This window comes from Mobula birostris, chromosome 16, assembly GCF_030028105.1.
Source record: "Mobula birostris isolate sMobBir1 chromosome 16, sMobBir1.hap1, whole genome shotgun sequence".
NCBI classification, from domain to species: Eukaryota; Metazoa; Chordata; class Chondrichthyes; order Myliobatiformes; family Myliobatidae; genus Mobula; species Mobula birostris.
This window is the reverse complement of record NC_092385.1, coordinates 46,921,294-46,940,275: the sequence shown is the minus strand read 5'-3', so window position 1 is coordinate 46,940,275 and position 18,982 is coordinate 46,921,294. Positions and strand designations below refer to the sequence as shown.

The 18,982-nt window shown below is 40.1% G+C and overlaps 1 protein-coding gene across 1 annotated transcript in view; it reads right to left on the bottom strand.

Moving 5' to 3' along the window:
- bsnb (bassoon (presynaptic cytomatrix protein) b) overlaps positions 1-18,607 on the bottom strand; it is a 286,377-nt gene extending 267,770 nt beyond the window's left edge. The window contains exon 1 of the mRNA XM_072280074.1: positions 18,250-18,607. Coding sequence (XP_072136175.1) covers positions 18,250-18,559 — 310 coding nt within the window. The 5' untranslated portion in view covers positions 18,560-18,607. The remainder of the gene's footprint in view (positions 1-18,249) is intronic.
- Positions 18,608-18,982: the final 375 nt, after the last annotated feature.

Below are 18,982 nucleotides of genomic sequence, written 5' to 3'. Positions count from 1 at the left end.
CTTTGGCATGTCAACAAATACACTCAAAACCTTCTATAGATGTACCGTGTCGAGCATTCTGACAGGCTGCATCACTGTCCGTTATTGGGGGGGGGGGGGCTACTACACAGAACCAAAAGAAGCTGCGGAGGGTTGTAAATCTAGTCAGCTCCATCTTGGGTACTAGCCTAAAAAGTACACAGGACATCTTCAGGGAGCGGTGTCTGAGAAAGGCAGCGTCCATTATTAAGGACCTCCAGCACCCAGGGCATGCCCTTTTCTCACTGTTACCATCAGGTAGGAGGTACAGAAGCCTGAAGGCACACACTCAGCAATTTAGGGACAGTTTCTTCCCCTCTGCCATCCGATTCCCAAATGGACACGAGTGAACCCTTGGACACTAATGCACTTTTTTTTAAATATACAGTATTTGCTTTTTGCACATTTTAAAATCTATTCAACATACATATACTGTAATTACTTATTCATTATCTTTTTTTCCTCTGCTATATTATGTATTACATTGAACCGCTGCTAAGTTAACAAATTTCACATCACATGGCAGTGATAATAAACCTGATTCTGATTACTGATGGGCTATGGAATGCCAGTAGATTGGCCAGGCCAGCTGGATTTTGCCGGGATTGAAATAGGACATCACTTTGTTTCCATACTTAAATCATCGTGTTTTCCCAGCAGGAAATGCTTTCTGGCTGTTTGCAGTGATTGTAAGATATCTGTGTAAAATTAAAGTGAGTCTTAAGAATGAATTGGAGGACTTCAGTCAGAGTTGTATTGTTCTGAGCAAATCACTCTTGATGGCTCAGAGTAGGACTACAAGGTTAGGAGATAGGAATATACAGATAGCTTGTCAGCTGATGAATATACAGCGCTTAGGGGCCACACGCCGAGCTAATTAGCAATCAGATCCCGTTAAGGTTCAAGCCATGATGGGGTGGGGCAATGATCCTACTGTGGGGCTGGGAGATGGGAACGTCTGGCTGGATAATGAAAACAAGGGAGAGAGGGTAACAAGGACCTCAGAGTTTAAACCTTGAGATGATCGCCCTCTCCCTTGTGTCCAAAACCGTAGGAGCCGGGCCAGTGATCATTCATTCCCACACCTACCATGGGGGCATCGATCTGCAGCTTCTTCCTCTCAGGAGAGGGAGGGGGAGAAGGCTCAGGAATGTGTGTGGGATGGTGAAATGGACACCTTCGAGACAGATCAGAGAATTCTCCACTAAGTAATTAGTGACTTTATGGGATAGGTACTGACAAAAGTCTGGGGAGTCTTTGGCTACCTGGTTACTGAGGATATAGGATGAGGGGAGCACCGAAGTGATCCTGTCTAATGAAGAGATGGGTGCTTGGGTGCTGTATCATCACAACACATAATCAATAATGCCCAGAGAACAACTCTTGCTTCCCCTAAGCATAATGCATCACTATGAAAATGAGTGGTGGCAGCAGTCAGGGTCAGATACTCTTCCCTCCGTGAACTGGATTTAAAATCCCAAGCAGAATGGAGCAAAGTAGAAGGGGGCACTAAAGTTCTATGCCAGTGGGCTCTTATCACAAAATTATACCACAATAGTGGTAGCCCACCAGAGAATAGGACACTTGGTTACGGCTACGGTTTGCTCAGTAAAAGTGGTAGTGCTGTCTTTAATACCACCAACTGTTGATCATCTTATAGCTACAGTGATTCAGTTATTACAAGGTTTAGAGTATGTAGAAGAGGGTGTGCGTAGCCAGGTACAGAAGTTGGATAACCAGATGGGGAGTGAGGGATCCTGCGTATTCGTGAAGAAATGTTTTTAGTGTTGCTTAAAGCTGAGGTTCCGGAGGAGCAGCTAAATGGGGATCCCACCCCTACCCTCTCTGCAATGTGGAGGGAGTTCAGTATGGGGAAGCAAGATAGGGAGGCTGCTGAGGGAGAAGGGTCATTCTTCAAGTCCTCTGCAGATAAGGTTTCCTTCTATCCTCTGCCAGATTCCTTGCGTTCCATCCAGGGTTCCCTGCAAAGGATATTAGCAAACGCTTACCAGCAGTGGAAATCAGGGGTTGGTTAGTGCCTCATCGCTGTAGGGAAAGGGCAAATCAACTTGCATCCCTTTTCCTGTAAATAGAGGGTGAACAATTTGCATGTGGAAATTGTGAGGTGTGCCCACATACGTCCGTAGGTGAGAGGCGGAGTGGCGGGATTTGACCTTTAAGAGACCATGAATCTGTTCAGTTCACCCAGTTGCTTTCTGTTTCTCAGTTGTTTTCTTACAAGTGCTGTTTTTCTGTGAGAAATTAACTACCTGTTTTAAGTTTTTGTAGTTCCACACAAAGGTTTAAAGGAGAGGAGTGTAGCCTGGACTTTGGGCTTTGAGTTTTGTGTTTAATATGTTACTTTGTTTCTTGCATTTGTTTAGTGACTTTGTTTCTCAGTTTTTAAAATCTGTTATGTGTTTATTGTGTCTGAATCTGTTACTTTGTTCCTAGTTTCCCCATGTAACTGGTTTTAGAGATGACCCATTTCATACTGGCCATATGAAATAAGAGTTGAAATTTGGTAGAATTTTGGGCAACCTTATTCTGGATATGAGATGCTCACATTTCAGAGGGAATTGACCATTTGGAGAGCAATTCTAGTAGTTTTGTTGTTTTTGTGTTTTCTGAATACCCAGTGACTAATGAGGAGCAAGTGCATTTGTAACTTCCTGTATTACAGAATGGCAAAGTGGTAAATGCTGACTTGTGGTGGGTGATCTTTTGATACATTTCTGGGGATGGTGTTTGAATTTCCACACCGGAGCAATTGGTCTGATGGCTGAGTTTCTATGAGGACTTATTATATCACAGAAGGGATGCCACTGATATTGATTGATCCCTTTGACGATAAAAAAAGCTTGTTCGGGGAAATTATCTGGCTTCTCGGGTTTTGGCATTCTATTTTGGGGGGAGCAGAGAGAGTAGTCTATTCCAGCCTATCTTGACCCAGAGTATGGTAACAGCTTTAAGGGACTTGAGTCTTAATAGCCTTGGTAGAGTAAGTGTTTTAAGGGCTGGTATTTCCCAATGTACCTTTATATAATTGGAATGTCCTGACTCTTACAGTGATTTCTTATTGACAGAGTGTTAGTATAGCTGGTATGCTGAGTACAGGTGCAAGATGGATGGCAAGTGTGAGCAGAAACTGTATCCTGGGATGGCCGTGTCTGTACCAAATGGTATTGTGAATCTGGGCACTTGCTGGATGTGAATGGCACTTTCTGAATATGCAGTTTCTAGCCCAACCCGTGGCTCCCACAGGGCAGTGCGGTTGATGTGTGGTCCTGAATATATACCAGCCCAGTGACCTGGATGAACACCTAGCCCATGTTTGTTGATAACAGGGCTATTACAAAGGAAGGATGTTTCGAATGAAAGCCTTTCTCAGCACAGCGTGGCCAAACACTACTGGGAACTGCTTTCGAAAACCTGAGTTTACCTGCTCACAAAAGGAAGGTGGCACATATACTGTTATTGGTCAAAAATGCTGCACCTACACAACTGACAGGCAAGGTAATATCACTCACCTGATTGATCATATCTCAGAGTCAGTGTATAAAATTAAGTGGGGGACCAGATCATTGGCTATTCACTCCAGGATGGTGCACAGGAAGGCTGGCAGACTACTGCAGTATACAGGGAGATGACTATTGGGTTTACAGTACTGGGTATTTTATTTCAGTGTCTCAAGTGTAACTTAGTTGGGTGTTCGTGAGAATCATACTAGTCCGAGGGTTGGAACATCACATTCACAACTTGAGCAGTGGAGGGTACTCTGGGGCGTGCCTTATTCTGATTATCAAAAGTTGCTTCCATTGTAATTGGTTAATTTAGAAACTGCAGCTGTTTTTGCCATTGGATAGCTGCCTGGTTCCAGTTTCAAATACCTTAGGTAAATAAAATAGCACGAGGAAGGGGCTCGCTCTCCCTTCCATTGTTTGAGGCAAGGATGCACATGACAATTGGGAAGGTATGCTCTGCACACACTTTTAACCATTTATTTTTGTTCAATGTACATATCTTTGTTGAATATTCAGCTTTGTAGTGTCTTTAACTTTGGGAGCAAATGTTTGGTTGAATGTTTACTATTTGTAAATAAATGATTAATATACCTATTTGAAGTCAGTGCATTTCTTGTCTCACTTGTTGGACCCACAAACCTGATTCAACATTAACTTACCACATATTGGCTTTGTGATATTGTTTATTTAAAAAACTTCAAACTTTACAATTATGCCTACACTTATGCCAACCCGAACATGAGAAGTCCAATCCACTGGACATCGATAATGATAGTGAACGGAGCAGGCCAGGCAGCATCTCTAGGAAGAGGTACAGTCGACATTTCGGGCCGAGACCCTTCGTCAGGACTAACTGAAAGAACAGCTAGTAAGAGATTTGAAAGTTGGAGGGGGAGGGGGAGATCCAAAATGATAGGAGAAGACAGGAGGGGGAGGGATGGAGCCAAGGGCTGGACAGTTGATTGGCAAAAGGGATATGAGAGGATCATGGGACAGGAGGCCCAGGGAGAAAGAAAAGGGGGAGGGCGGGAAAGCCCAGAGGATGGTTAAGGGGTGTAGTGAGAGGGACAGAGGGAGAAAAGGGAGAGAGGGAAAAAGAATGTGTGTATATAAATAAATAACGGATGGAGTATGAGGGGGAGGTGGGGCATTAACGGAAGTTAGAGAAGTTAATGTTCATGGCATCATGCTGGAGGCTACCCAGACGGAATAAAGGGTGTTGTTCCTCCAACCTGAGTGTGGCTTCATCTTTACAGTAGAGGAGGCCGTGGATGGACATATCAGAATGGGAATGGGACGTGAAATTAAAATGTGTGGCCACTGGGAGTTCCTGCTTTCTCTGTTGGACAGAGCGTAGGTGTTCAGCAAAACAATCTCCCAGTCTGCGTCGGGTCTCGCCAATGTATAAAAGGTCACATCGGGAGCACCGGACGCAGTATATCACCCCAGCCAACTCACAGGTGAAGTGTTGCCTCACCTGGAAGGACCGTCTGGGGCCCTGAACGGTGGTAAGGGAGGAAGTGTAAGGGCATGTGTAGCATTTGTTCCACTTACAAGGATAAGTGCCAGGAGGGAGATCAGTGGGGAGGGATGGGGGGGGGGGGGACCGAATGGATAAGGGAGTCGTGTAGGGAGCGATCCCTGCGGAAAGCAGACAGTGGGGGAGGGAAAGATGTGCTGTGGGTGGGATCCTGTTGGAGGTGGCGGAAGTTATGGAGAATTATATGTTGGACCCGGAGGCTGGTGGGGTGGTAGGTGAGGACAAGGGGAACCCTACTCCTAGTGGGGTGGCGGGAGGATGGAGTGAGAGCAGATGTGTGTGAAATGGGGGAGATGTGTTTGAGAGCAGAGTTGATGGCGGGGGAAGAGAAGCCCCTTTCTTTAAAAAAGGAGGACATCTCCCTCGTCCTGGAATGAAAAGCCTCATCCTGAGAGCAGATGCAGTGGAGACAGAGGAATTGCGAGAAGGGGATGGCATTTTTACAAGAGACAGGGTGAGAAGAGGAATAGTCCAGATAGCTGTGAGAGTCAGTAGGTTTATAGTAGACGTCAGTAGATAAGCTGTCTCCAGAGATAGAGACAGAAAGATCTAGAAAGGGGAGGAGGTATCGGAAATGGACCAGGTAAACTTGAGGGCAGGGTGAAAGTTGGAGGCAAAGTTAATGAAGTCAATGAGCTCAGCATGCGTGCAGGAAGCAGCGCCAATGCAGTCGTCGATGTAGCGAAGGAAAAGTAGGGGACAGATGCCAGAATAGGTTTGGAACATAAATTGTTCCACAAAGCCAACAAAAAGGCAGGCATAGCTAGGACCATACAGGTGCCCATAGCTACATCTTTAGTTTGGAGGAAGTGGGCGGAGTCAAAGGAGAAATTATTAAGAGTAAGGACTACTTCCGCTAGACGGAGCAGAGTGGTGGTAGAGGGGAACTGGTTAGGTCTGGAATCCAAAAAGAAGTGGACAGCTTTGAGACCTTCCTGATGGGGGATGGAAGTATATAGGGACTGGACATCCATGGTGAAAATAAAGCGGTGGGGGCCAGGGAACTTAAAATCATCGAAAAATTTCAGAGCGTGAGAAGTGTCACGAACATAAGTAGGAAGGGATTGAACAAGGGGGGATAAAACCGTGTCCACCAGACGAAGCAGGATCTCCCAGTGGCCACACATTTTAATTCCACGTCCCACTGCCATTCTGATTATGTCTATCCACGGCCTCCTCTATTGTAAAGATGAAGCCACACTCAGGTTGGAGGAACAACACCTTATATTCCATCTGGATAGTCTCCAACCTGTTGGCATGAATATTGACTTCTCAAACTTCCGCTAATGCCCCACCTCCCCCTCGTACCCCGTCCGTTATTTATTTATATACACACATTCTTTCTTTCTCTCTCCTTTTTCTCCCTCTGTCCCTCTCCCTATACCCCTTGCCCATCCTCTGGGATTTTTCCCCCCCTCCCCCTTTTCTTTCTCCCTAGGCCTCCTGTCCCATGATCCTATCATACCCCTTTTGCCAATCAACTGTGCAGCTCTTGGCTCCAACCCTCCCTCTCCTGTCTTCTCCTATCATTTCAGATCTCCCCCTCCCCCTTTCAAATCTCTTACTAGCTCTTCTTTCAGTTAATCCTGATGAAGCCCAAAACGTTGACTGTACCTCTTCCTAGAGATGCTGCCTGGCCTGCTACGTTCACCAGCAACTTTTATGTGTGTTGCTTGAAATTCCAGCATCTGCAGATTTCCTCGTGTTTGCATTGATAATGATACATTATTTTCTCAACCATGAATTTGATGCCACCAAACAATTGAAACTCATCCTTTCATCAACTTGTGTACCTAAAAAAGTAAATTGCAGTGCCAAGCAGATTTTATCTGGCACTAATTCTACCGATTCTTCTGGAATCTAAATGAACATTTGGAAATAAACAGTAACAACTGTCTCAGGAGTAATAAGAGATTCTAATAACAAAGCAATGAATGAGTGGTTCACTCTATTTACCACTGTAAATGTTGGCGCGTAGCCAAGTGGTTAAGGCATCAGTCTAGTGATCTGAAGGTCGCTAGTTCGAGCCTCAGCTGAGGCAGTATGTTGCGTTCTTGAGCAAGGCACTTAACCACACATTGCTCTGTGAAGACATCGGTGCCAAGCTGTATTGGCCCTAGTACCGTTCCCTTGGACAATATTGGTGGTGTGGAGAGGGAAGACTTGCAGCCTGGGCAACTGCTGGTCTTCGATACAACCTTGCCCAGGCTTGCGCCCTAGAAACCTTCCAAGGCGCAAATCCATGGTCTCATGAGACTAACGGATGCCTATATAAATGATAAAAGTAACCGCAAAGAGACAAAGAAGCAGAATGTGTTTCCAGCATGTTCTGTTCTATTACTCAGATAATATCAGAACTCCACTTCACACAATTTCAAGTCCCAACAACACTAAAGACTAATATCTTGCCCAGAATCACTGGAGTTCTCACAGAAAGCCTCAGGAGAACCTTCGGCCAAATACCCAATGTCAGCAGATCAGTAGCTGGCAGACAATATTCTGAATTGGAGGAGAATTCATCCTGTCGGAGCAGTTCTCTTGTCCACCTCCACACTCAGAACATAAAATAACAATTGACTCAAGGGCCTCCATTTATCTACCAGTGGCAGTGACACTTCAAATAAGTATACTTACCTCCTTCACAGCCTTCAAAGCATCCCGACTATGCAAGTTATTTAGATCCACTGACGATCATACATGGAATTGCCATCAACCAGCACTTGATATTCAGGAGCACTGACTTGTCCAGGGATTCAAAGACTACACACAAACTACTGAACCAAATGGTGTAGCCTCAACTCCCAAAATCTAATACGTCCACAGATACAGAGTAAAGTGTTAACTCTGCTTCTCTCGCCACACATGCTGGTAACTCAAATGTATTCTGAATTTTTTGTTTCAATTCAACTTCCCAGCATTAGCTGTATTTTGAATTTAGATTAAATGGGACCCAAGTGGTTAATTTAATGAACACCACAGGAAGCTTAACTGATTAGTTTCCATCATATCATGCTGGTTGGGTTTTTGATAACATTATCTAAAAGCCCAACTCCACAAATACATCAACAAAATATCAAAATAAATCAACTATTATCTTCCCAATGACTAATCTCACCAGAGAATGTGTTAACTCACACAGCTTTACCTTCATTATATTGTCCAATGTAGTATTTGTCAAAGCCACTTTTAAAAGCCACATATCATCAAAATTTGCCTACTTATAGCTTAGCATGTCGAGAGAAACCATTTGGGCCAAACTGAATTAAGAATATGACACAACAGGGACAAATAAAGTCCACAATAAATTCATTTAATCCTACAAATTAATAGCTTAGTGACATAGGAAACAAAGAGCAATGTTATGGTAAAGAAAACCCCTTAACCAATCTGGCGGTTTTTAACACCTTGATTAAAAAGTAGTGAGATTGTATTCCATTCTACAAGCCTAGTATCTTAAAGTTCGTTATTTATGCCCCCTTAACACATGAAAATGACAGGTAACCATTATTTAAATGAAAAAATTATTAAGGCAGATTACAAATGGCGAGTGGAGGATTCATTGGCAAGCTACATTAAAGGCAACATAGGAACATAGAAAATAGGTGCAGGAGTAGGCCATTCGGCCCTTCGAGCCTGCACCGCCATTTATTATGATCATGGCTGATCATCCAACTCAGAACACCGCCCCAGCCTTCCCTCCATACCCCCTGACCCCCGTAGCCACAAGGGCCATATCTAACTCAACAGATCACTTTCAGAACTGAAGTGTGATGTTTAAATCTTTTTTATTTAGATACCAACTTCTCAAATAACATAGAAAATGAAATTAGACTGTCTTTCTAAATGGCTGTACACCAAGATTTATCTGCTGTTACAGATCTGACATGTGTTTTCCCAAGGGGTTCTGGAAACAGTACAGTGGAAAATGTAAACCTTGTGACTCAGAAAAAAAATGAACTAAGTGCTTGCTGAGCTGCACGTATCAACTTAAGGGCACCTGTGACCTGGCATGCAATGCGTGTGTTAATAAAAATAAAAATTAGTGTACTTGTTTCATAAAATCAAATCTAAAGCAAACCTCAGCTGTAGCCAACACAAAAATGTGTGGAAAGCATATTATGATGCAAAATTTGAAAACAGAAACTGTTGCTCAGAAAAACAAAGGTAAGGACGTATTACCTATAATCATTTATTTCATCTCAACTCATCTGATTTCAGGTCAGCCAAAAAATGAAACATAACCTTTCAATATCAATCTCAATTCAACAGCTATATAATTAATCTTCTCCCCCATTTATTCCTTGTAATCAACTTTATGATAAACAAGTTTTCTGATAGAGAATGCTTCCATAGTTTTGGTTTCTAAGGAATTAATTTGGAAAAGTGATAACTGGAGTCTGCAACAATTCACATCAGATAATGCTGCTTTTTCTTCCCTCAACAGAATAAACTGCAATACTAACCATTTCTCGGTAGTTTCATCAATCCAGAAATTTAAAGAGGAACAAGTTAATTATACACCCTCAGAAAGGAACTTCTCATCAGGTCTCATGGAATGCCACTGTTCACAATGCAACACTAATTTGGGGTTATTGCAGTGCTGCTCAGATCACAAAATGTCACCATTTTACTCTCTTACAACTTAAATATCTCCAGCACACTGCTACATTAGGACACAAGCCATGCTACTTAATCTTTCAAACTCTTCACCCCAACCCTGTACCAAATCACATCTATTTTCAATAATCCATTCCCTCTCTAAATCAACATTTGGTATAGCAGTATCAGTATCTCCAACACACATTTTCTGTCAGTGCCAGATCCCAACCCCCAACTATTAATTATGCAGTGTCCTGCTCTGGCACTCCTACCCTTATCAGCCACAGCTTTGCAACAGAACTTTATAGCTTGAATAGTCCAGCCATTTAGTAACTCCAAATTGATGGTCTTACTGACTGAACAACTGTTGTTTTCAGTTTTTCATCTCTACCTCTTCTCGGCCTCAAGACACTAAGGAATGTCTATCAGATTGAAGCACTACAAAAGCATGATTTGCATTGATAATACTTCCATAGCTAGATCATTCATTTCACAAAAATCAGGAAACAGTAAGGAATTAAATATTTTGTCTCTCTTCACAGGAGGTGCGAGCCTCCAGGAAATGGTAGAAAATAACAAATCTAGAATAAATGGGCAGAATGGGAAAAATAGTACTGTATTGGAGAAAGTAAATGGTACTTAAAGTCAAAAAATCACCTGGAGCTGTTTCCTAATTTAGTTGTTGTGCCAGTTGTCAGGTTCATGACACTCAGTAACTGAAATATGGTAAGATGATCCCAATATTAAATGAGGGAGACCAGTTTAGTCCGCTGTCGGATGTGAGAAAATACCAAAATCAATTATTAAGGAGGGAGCAGAACTAGAATCAGATTTGTTATGTCATGAATTCTGTTGTTTTGCAGCAGCAATACGTAATAAAAAAACTATAAATTACTATTAGAAAATAGGACTTGGCAGAAGCAAATGGTTTGCAAAAGGGAAATCATCTTTAATAAATATGTTAAAAGTATTTTGAGATTATTACTAGTACAATAGGCAAGAGGCAGCTGTAGGCATGGTGCATAATACATAATATTTTAGAAGTCCTTTGATAACATGTTATACATCAGATGCTTAAACAATCATAGCAGAGGACTGATTATTGAAAAAAATACTAAGAATCAAATATGTTGATATTAATGTTGAGAAGCTGGAACCATTGGAGCGAAAAAGGGATTTGGGTTAAGAGGCCGATAGGCAAATTTCTATGTTTACTATTATTGAACTAAATGTCAATACAAGTTGCAATGAGAATTCAGAAATGTTTCAGAAGAATAAATACCAGACTTAGGGAAATGTGCATAGAATACAATACGGACAAATTATAATCATTCTCTTTGATGGGAAAATTAAAAGGGGAATTCGATTGAAATATTAGAGATGCAAAACTGTTCAAAGAGCCCCAAATATCTGCATTTCCTAAATACATAGGAAATAGCATACTTGCCATAGAGAGGATACAACAAAGGTTCGTCACAATGATTCTTAGTGGGCGAGTGATTAGCATCTTGGATCCATACACTCCAAGAATGAGAGGTGATTTTGAAACATTCAAAGTTCCATTGTGCTTGACAGACAAAAAGACATACCCCTGGTTGATGTGCTTCGAACCGGAGCTCAGATTCTCAAAACCTGGATTTGGCCGTTCAGCATTGAAACAAGAAGATACTTCATGAAAGGAGACTTTGGAATTCTCTACTCAGGAGGACCGTAGGGGCTCTGCCTTGGATTTTATTCAAGGCAAATGAATAGATGTTTACAACAAGGAAATCAAAGAATATGGGGTTAGTACAGGTTAAGTAGCACTAACGCTGAGTGATCAGCTATGATCTTAATAAATGGGAAAGCACACAACTGGTTGATCAGACTCCTCCTGTTTGTATTCCTTTCATTACATCCTTATAGCAGCTATAAATATAGCGGCAAACAGACTACTTTCCAAGTTTAAAAGTCTACAACTGAGACAAACTCGCAGTTCTATCAACCATTTTTTGAGAAAAATTATTTTGCTGTGATATGCAGGCAAGTAGCTTGAAATCAGTCAAGAACTAAATGGATCTAAATGGGAAGCACAAATCGTTGAAATGAATGATAGCGGTGAAGACTGAAATAACTTTCACAAGCCTCATATCCTATCAATTTAGAGAATTGCATTACCCTCTATCAATCATTCACCTTTTCCTCAGAGGTACAGTCCATCACACAAGATAAACTCATTCAGCATCTGCAACAGAATTCTGTTCAGATGTTCAGTTGACAACAGTGTAATGGAATAGCAGTGTAACAAATGCAATTTTAAAATATAGTTCTAAGGTGCTGTTCAGTGCCGACAATATGGAGGACATACCACTTCAATTCTGGTATTGTCTGCTGAAATAACTGGCATGTTTCATGCAATCACTGGGATAGATGAGAATTGCTCATACATTCTGAGATAAACCAAGGCGTTCTTTTAATTACATACTCAAATTAACCATTAGCATTCAGTTAAAACATGCCCCTCACACATTATATATAAAATCTCACAACAAAGTTTGCTATCACCAAAATGCAAAGTTTTATATAAAAAGTACATCTGAAATATCTACTGTAAACAGTAAGCATCACAATTATTTGCTACTTCAACAATGCTTCCAAAAACTTCAAATTTCTACCACTGAGAACCATAAGGGTAATGTCTGCATATATTCCTTCCAAGGTGTGCATCTTAACTTGGAAAATATAATAATTTCTTCATAGTTGGTAGGTTTAATACCAGAGGTTCCCTGTGCAAGATTGTGGTAAAAGTCTTGATGAGAAAGAGTGCCATGGTTCATGGGTGGCTATCACTGTCACCTTAAGGCAGTTAGGGATGACTATTAAATGCCGTAAGTAACTGTAAAAAGTACCATGTGACGTGTGGCATTTATCAGCTAATTCTGGCCCACTTTAATGGCCATCACAAAATAATTTACTTTGGCCGCCAAAAGACATTAGTTAAAGAATGATCAGCCAACAATCTTCACGTCTCAGCTGACTCCTCCATGCTCAGTTCTATCTATATTAAATAGTGAGGCTGGCATTTACCATAAATCTTCTATCTCAATTTTTTTTTAATTAGCAGAAACACAGGTTGACAACAGGGACAATCTTTTCTTTAAAATTTTCTCATGTGGATTTGATGTTCAGAAAACTCAGTTATGTTAATATTTTGATTTACACTACTCGAAAAGCTTAGCTATCACAAACCAGTTTCCTTGGTGCTAAACAGATGCCACTTATCTTGTGAGGCAGATTGATTAACAACAAAGCAACAGCTCACCTTTAAATTTTGTGCATCTATTCGCTGACATGATAACTTTGTAAGCAAAATTTCTAGCTGTGTGCCTCACTGATCTGAGGGGACACACAACACTCTTCAAAAATATATTTTTAAGAAAGCTTTTACAAGAAATAGGGTTCATTGGAAATTACTTGACTATTTTCCCCCCAGGCTTTTATCCGTATCACTTCTGCTCTTCCTGTATGGACCTCAGGAAGAAATATATCAATTTTGATACCTAAATGGACTTGCAGGGCAAATAAAAAAAAAATGCGCAATTGTCTGGACCATCCCCGTTTAAGAGCCAGTAGACTTGAGGCCTCCCACGCATGCAGGTGTGAAGAGTAAAGCCCCAAATTTCCTGACAGCTGATTGGTGATTTCACTAATTTGCTACACTGGACTGACAGGGGACCACATTCCAAAGCTACTGAGTTCACTTACATGGAGAGAAACAGTTGCAAGAGTCTGGTGATTTTAATGGAAATTGACTTGCCCAAAATGGTTCCTATTTTAAGTGCTTGAATGATACATTATTTAAATTTAACACTGATGTCTAAAACCTTTGAAAGTTATTAAATACTTAAGTTTGACAGATGCAGCAGTCGGGGGGGGGGGGGGGTGCGGTGCCTGATTCATCTGTCAAGCTTTCTTCATTTATGTGCAGGGCTTCATCAGATATTGACACAAGATTGGACTTATAACCAGTAGGCCTTGCACTACAGACACCACCCCTTAGAGGATAATGATAGTTTTAGCAAGGAAGTTGCTACATGAAAATTCAGAAATGACAAGTATGAGATCATTGGGCAACTAAACAGTTTAACACTGCCAAAAACTTCTGGGCCACTATTTCCACAAACTCTCCTCCATCACAGACATACCCAACCATTGCTTTAAATTTCCAATACAGAATTAAGCAGAAATAAACATAAAATGGGCAAATGCTTAAGAAAATAAGACATTTGGAGGCATTCAAAATGAATTACTAATTTCAACTCTCCAGTACAAGGATCTGAAACATGTTTAGCAGGGTGTCAGGCTTGCCTGATGCAAAGATGAAATATGCCTTTTGTTAATCATTAAAATACAAAACAAAAAAAATATTGATCATACCTAACTTTTCATTTCTTTGAAAGTTAAAATTTAACAAGACGGAGGAAGGAAACCAAAGATATCATACATAAAACTTACCATTTTTCATCAATTCATTATGTATTTGTAATTTTAATACAGATTAAAATACAATACATTTTGCTGTGGAATGTATCTGTGAGTCACAAGCTGCCTGCACATAGATAGCAACTTTATTAAATTCTACCAAAGCAACTCAGATCTTCCAGATAAGTCCGCAATAAAATTCTTTCTGATTTTCAATGGCACTGAAAAGAACAGGAATAAACAGTACTGACAATAGCTCAGTGACAGAATTGATGATGTTTTGTGATAACTCCATTTACACAGTCAACTGTGTAAATTATGATGCCATTTTACATTACAAAGAGGAGACTGCACTTAGTTTTTAATATCTTGAAAAATAACAGCTCTGTTGAAAAAGTCCAAGAGAATTGTCGCCAATGAACAAAATATAATGTCAGCTTCTTTCTCCCACCTATCCCCACCCCCAAATTTCAGTATGTGCAAAACACAACAGTAACTGATAGATATTTCAAACTCAAGCTTCTGAATATATCTGAACTTTTAATGCATTCCAACACAGTAAACTGAGTGGCAAGATAAATAAAAGACACTTGGATTTTCTTTTAGCTTATACTTCAGGGATTTAGCCAGTGATATTTTGCATGATAACACTATCAACCATGATAAATTACTAAAGGAATAGTGTCCCTCCCCCCCCCCCCACACACACACAGTTTAAACTGGACATGTCTTTGGGATGTTGATCTGTTCACTACCCTTTCATATTCCAAGTACATTTTAATTACTCTCGAAGAGATCATTTCTTTTCAATTCGAAAATGATTAGCGCTAAAATAGGTTAAGTCCTTAGCCAACGGCACAATCATATTATATTTATAAACATTGAGATTCACAGATTTATATCTTTATTTACCGTACACCCAAATTCATTTTCTGAATTGTCAAATATGCATAAAGTTCAAATGTTGTTTATTTTTATCAGTCCCAGTTCTCTAAATTTTCCTTTTGATATTTAATCCTTCCAGATAAAGAATACAAGATTTTTGAAGTCACTTGTACTGGCTCTATAGCTTGAATATTGAAAGGGTCATGAAAGCAGGTTCAATAGTTATTTCAAGGGAGAATTGAGATGAATTGAAAACCTCTGTCACAAGCAAACAAAACTACAAAAAAATTCACATGAACCCAATCTGAACTACAAGATCAAAGTTGCTGGTGAACGCAGCAGGCCAGGCAGCATCTCTAGGAAGAGGTACAGTCGACCTTTCAGGCCGAGACCCTTTGTCAGGACTAACTGAAGGAAGAGTTAGTAAGCCTCTTACCAACTCTTCTTTCAGTTAGTCCTGACGAAGGGTCTTGGCCTGAAACGTCGACTGTACCTCTTCCTAGGGATGCTGCCTGGCCTGCTGCGTTCACCAGCAACTTTGATGTGTGTTGCTTGAATTTCCAGCATCTGCAGAATTCCTGTTGTCTGAACTACAAGAGACCATTTCTTTATCCAGATAAATGACAGAAAATACAAAATATAAAGAAAGGGAAAGTAACCCATCAGTTCCATGCTTCAACATATTACATGCTATTGGAATGAACTTCAATCTTTAATTGAGAAAGCTGATCTCAGTTGATGAGGTGGAAACCAAAATCAATTAAAGTAACGAAGGGTAAAATTTAAAAACATGCAGAACTTCCACTGAAATGTGGTCTACGTCCCTGCCTCTGGATGTACATTTAATGGTCACTTTATTTGATTCACATGCTCATTAAAAGCATGCAGACATGGTCAAGAAGTTCAGTTGTTGTCAGACCAAACATCAAAATGGGGAAGAAATGTCATCTAAGTGACATTGACTATAGGGTAATTGTTGGTGCCAGACAGGGTGGGTTGAGTATCTCAGAAACTAATTTCCTGGGATCTTCTGTGATCAGTGAGCGGCATTTCTGTGGATATAAGCACCTTGTTAATATGAGAGGTTGGGGAGAATGACCAGACTAATTCAAGCTGACAAAAATATGTCAGTATCTCAAATAACCATGCATTCCAACAGTGCCGTGCAGAAGGGCATCAATGGATGCCCCACGCATCAAACCTTGAAGTGGATAGGCTGCACCAGCAGAACATGATCAACTCAGTGGCCACTTTATTAAGTACAGGAGGTACATAATAAAGTGACCTGAGTGCAGGTAGGTTGACTACCAAGTGAAGATATAATTACCTAGATTCTTTGTACTCAACGTGCAACTTCTAACATTTCTTATTGCCACAGAGAAAACTCACCCACTAATGACTGCTTGAGAAAATTAGCAGAGAGCTGCACAATCATATCCTGACTTAAAACACTACCTTGAGCAATGGATATAAAGAATCAAATTCAGATGTGGATAACATGCTTCTAATTTAAAAGAAATGTTTCAAAATATTTTTCAAATGAGACTAGTTGGCATTACGGAGATTGAGAGATTATCATTTGATTTAATACGTAGTGTAATTCTCTTTTTTTTCTCTATTATGTATTGCATTGTACTGCTGCTGCAAAGACAACAAATTTCATGACAAACTGTATGCTGATTTAAACACAATTCTGACTGTCTATCCATTAGATTCCGGACATACAGTAATTGTGTTGCTCATCTTGGTGACCATGGAACTAGAAATGTACGTAATAAATAACAGCTGCATGTGACCACTAAGAAAAATCATACCTTTTGACACAGCTTTTGTTTTTTTCTCTCTCCCCTCCTCCCATTTTCCTTAATAAAGGAAATCTGGTTTTGTTCTTGGCACATCAACCAGATAAACAACTACATTCTAACCTAACAGCCTCAGGAGTTCATAATGCAATTCGTACAATAGTTTGAGTGCTCCGGTTTCTTCCCAAAGTCCAAAGATGTACCCGTTGGTAGGTTAATTGGTCATTGTAAATTGTCCCATGATTAGGCTAGGATTAAATTGGGGAAATGCTGGGCAGCACGACTCAAAGAGCTAGAAGTACTTACTCTGTGCTGTATCACAATAAATAAATAAATAAATACATACATACATACATAAATTATTTCACATAAGGAGCAGAAAGGCTACTTAGGCCATTGAGCCTGCTCTACCATTCGTGGTCTATGACTTAACATAACACACTCTCCTCTAATTGATAACCCTTAATGATTTTCAATTCGCAATTTAAAATTAAAACTGCTTCAAAAAGTTCTGAACTTCCCATGAAGGGTGTTTTGTAAATTCATACCTGAAGTAGCTACTCCCAAATTTCCCAGAGGAAATAGTTTCTATCTTCCTTATTTCCCTTAATATATTCAAAAAGCCTTGGCCAAATTCATGAATTGGAAGTCTCATTTTGGTAATTACCTTTACCAACTTTTAGAAAGTCACAGCAAGAACATGTCTGCAACCAACGATGGGCTTGATTTACATTGTAAAAAGCTGCCCCAAGCACATCGGAACACACTGTTTTTCTAACATGTGGTAGCAGATTTGTAATTATTTAAAAAAATTAACAAGTTTATTTAGCTTTTGTTACATCTCATCTAATTTCAGCATTTACGCAATTCAACACTCTACAGGAGCTATGAGGACTTCGGTATAACTCCCACAGAAGTCTCAACTCCTCTTAGCATTTGCTAATCACACCCTCAAGCCCCTGCTGTCTTCTTACTTTGGATACATCATGTCTCTTTACTGAATTGATTACATCCTTAATCACCAAGGCAACACCTCCCACATATTCTCAATTTCCTTGTTAAATCCTTAACATCCGAGCTACAAATGGAACCAGTTTTCTGCAGTTCACTGCACCTGTTAACCAACTTTTATTTCAAACATTGAAAAAGTTCATTTTAAACATTGTTACATTCTCTGCCTGTTCCGCAAAGCAGTCTAAATAGCTATAATTGATCACAGAATATTGATTTTCATGTGATGATTGTTTGGAAGAAATTCTGGGTAGAACTTATGTTTTCTAATTCCATTACTGTTTGAGTGAAGGTTTAAGACAAATGAGATTTAAATAATCAATTTCATAACTACATCTAGTAATCAATATTAAATAAGAATGCTTAAAGTGATTCTTATACAAATTAAAATAGTTCAAAGTATTAAAACTCACCTCTGTAATGTCAGGATTCGGGTTAAATCCACACTGTTTGCATACTACTGATCGACACTGAGTACAAGTATTGAAGTTTGGCTGATTTGGAGAAGAGTTCAGCTCTGTAGTTGCACATACTGGACACAGAGTACTGCTAGGCAGTGGAGCTATCTGTGGTACTGAATAAGGGGAGGTTGGAGCACTTCCTCTATCTGGGGATGCAGAATGGGATCTTTCTGTTCTTTTCATATTTGGGTCAACCTGAAGAGTCCTTATCTGTTCTTGTTGTAGTAGAGATTGTGTAGAAAGACCTTGATTTTGCATTCTTCGAGCACTTTCATTGTTGGGAATACTCTGCTGGAGGGTTTCAATTTTCCCATCAGGCTGACCAAGCTGACGTGGTCTTGCACTATAAAAAATGTAAGTCAAGTTTCAATCCAGTTATCATAATTGGTGAAGCCATAAGCAATTCAACAATAAAAAAAATTCTCCAACTTTGAGTGCCTGCCATCAGTGCAGGTATGCAGGTACAGCACAGATAATGCCTGAAAACTGATTCAATGTATTTACGCCAATTGATCCAATTTTACTGCCTGCTTTGTGGTGGTTCATTTGAACTGAATAAAAATATCAACCTTAACTACTGGTACTTCAGAGTCAAAAATAATTCAAGATCAAAAGTAAATTGATTACCTAGATGTTTTACAAACACTTGCATTATTGTGATATTGGCCTGGATATGCAGTT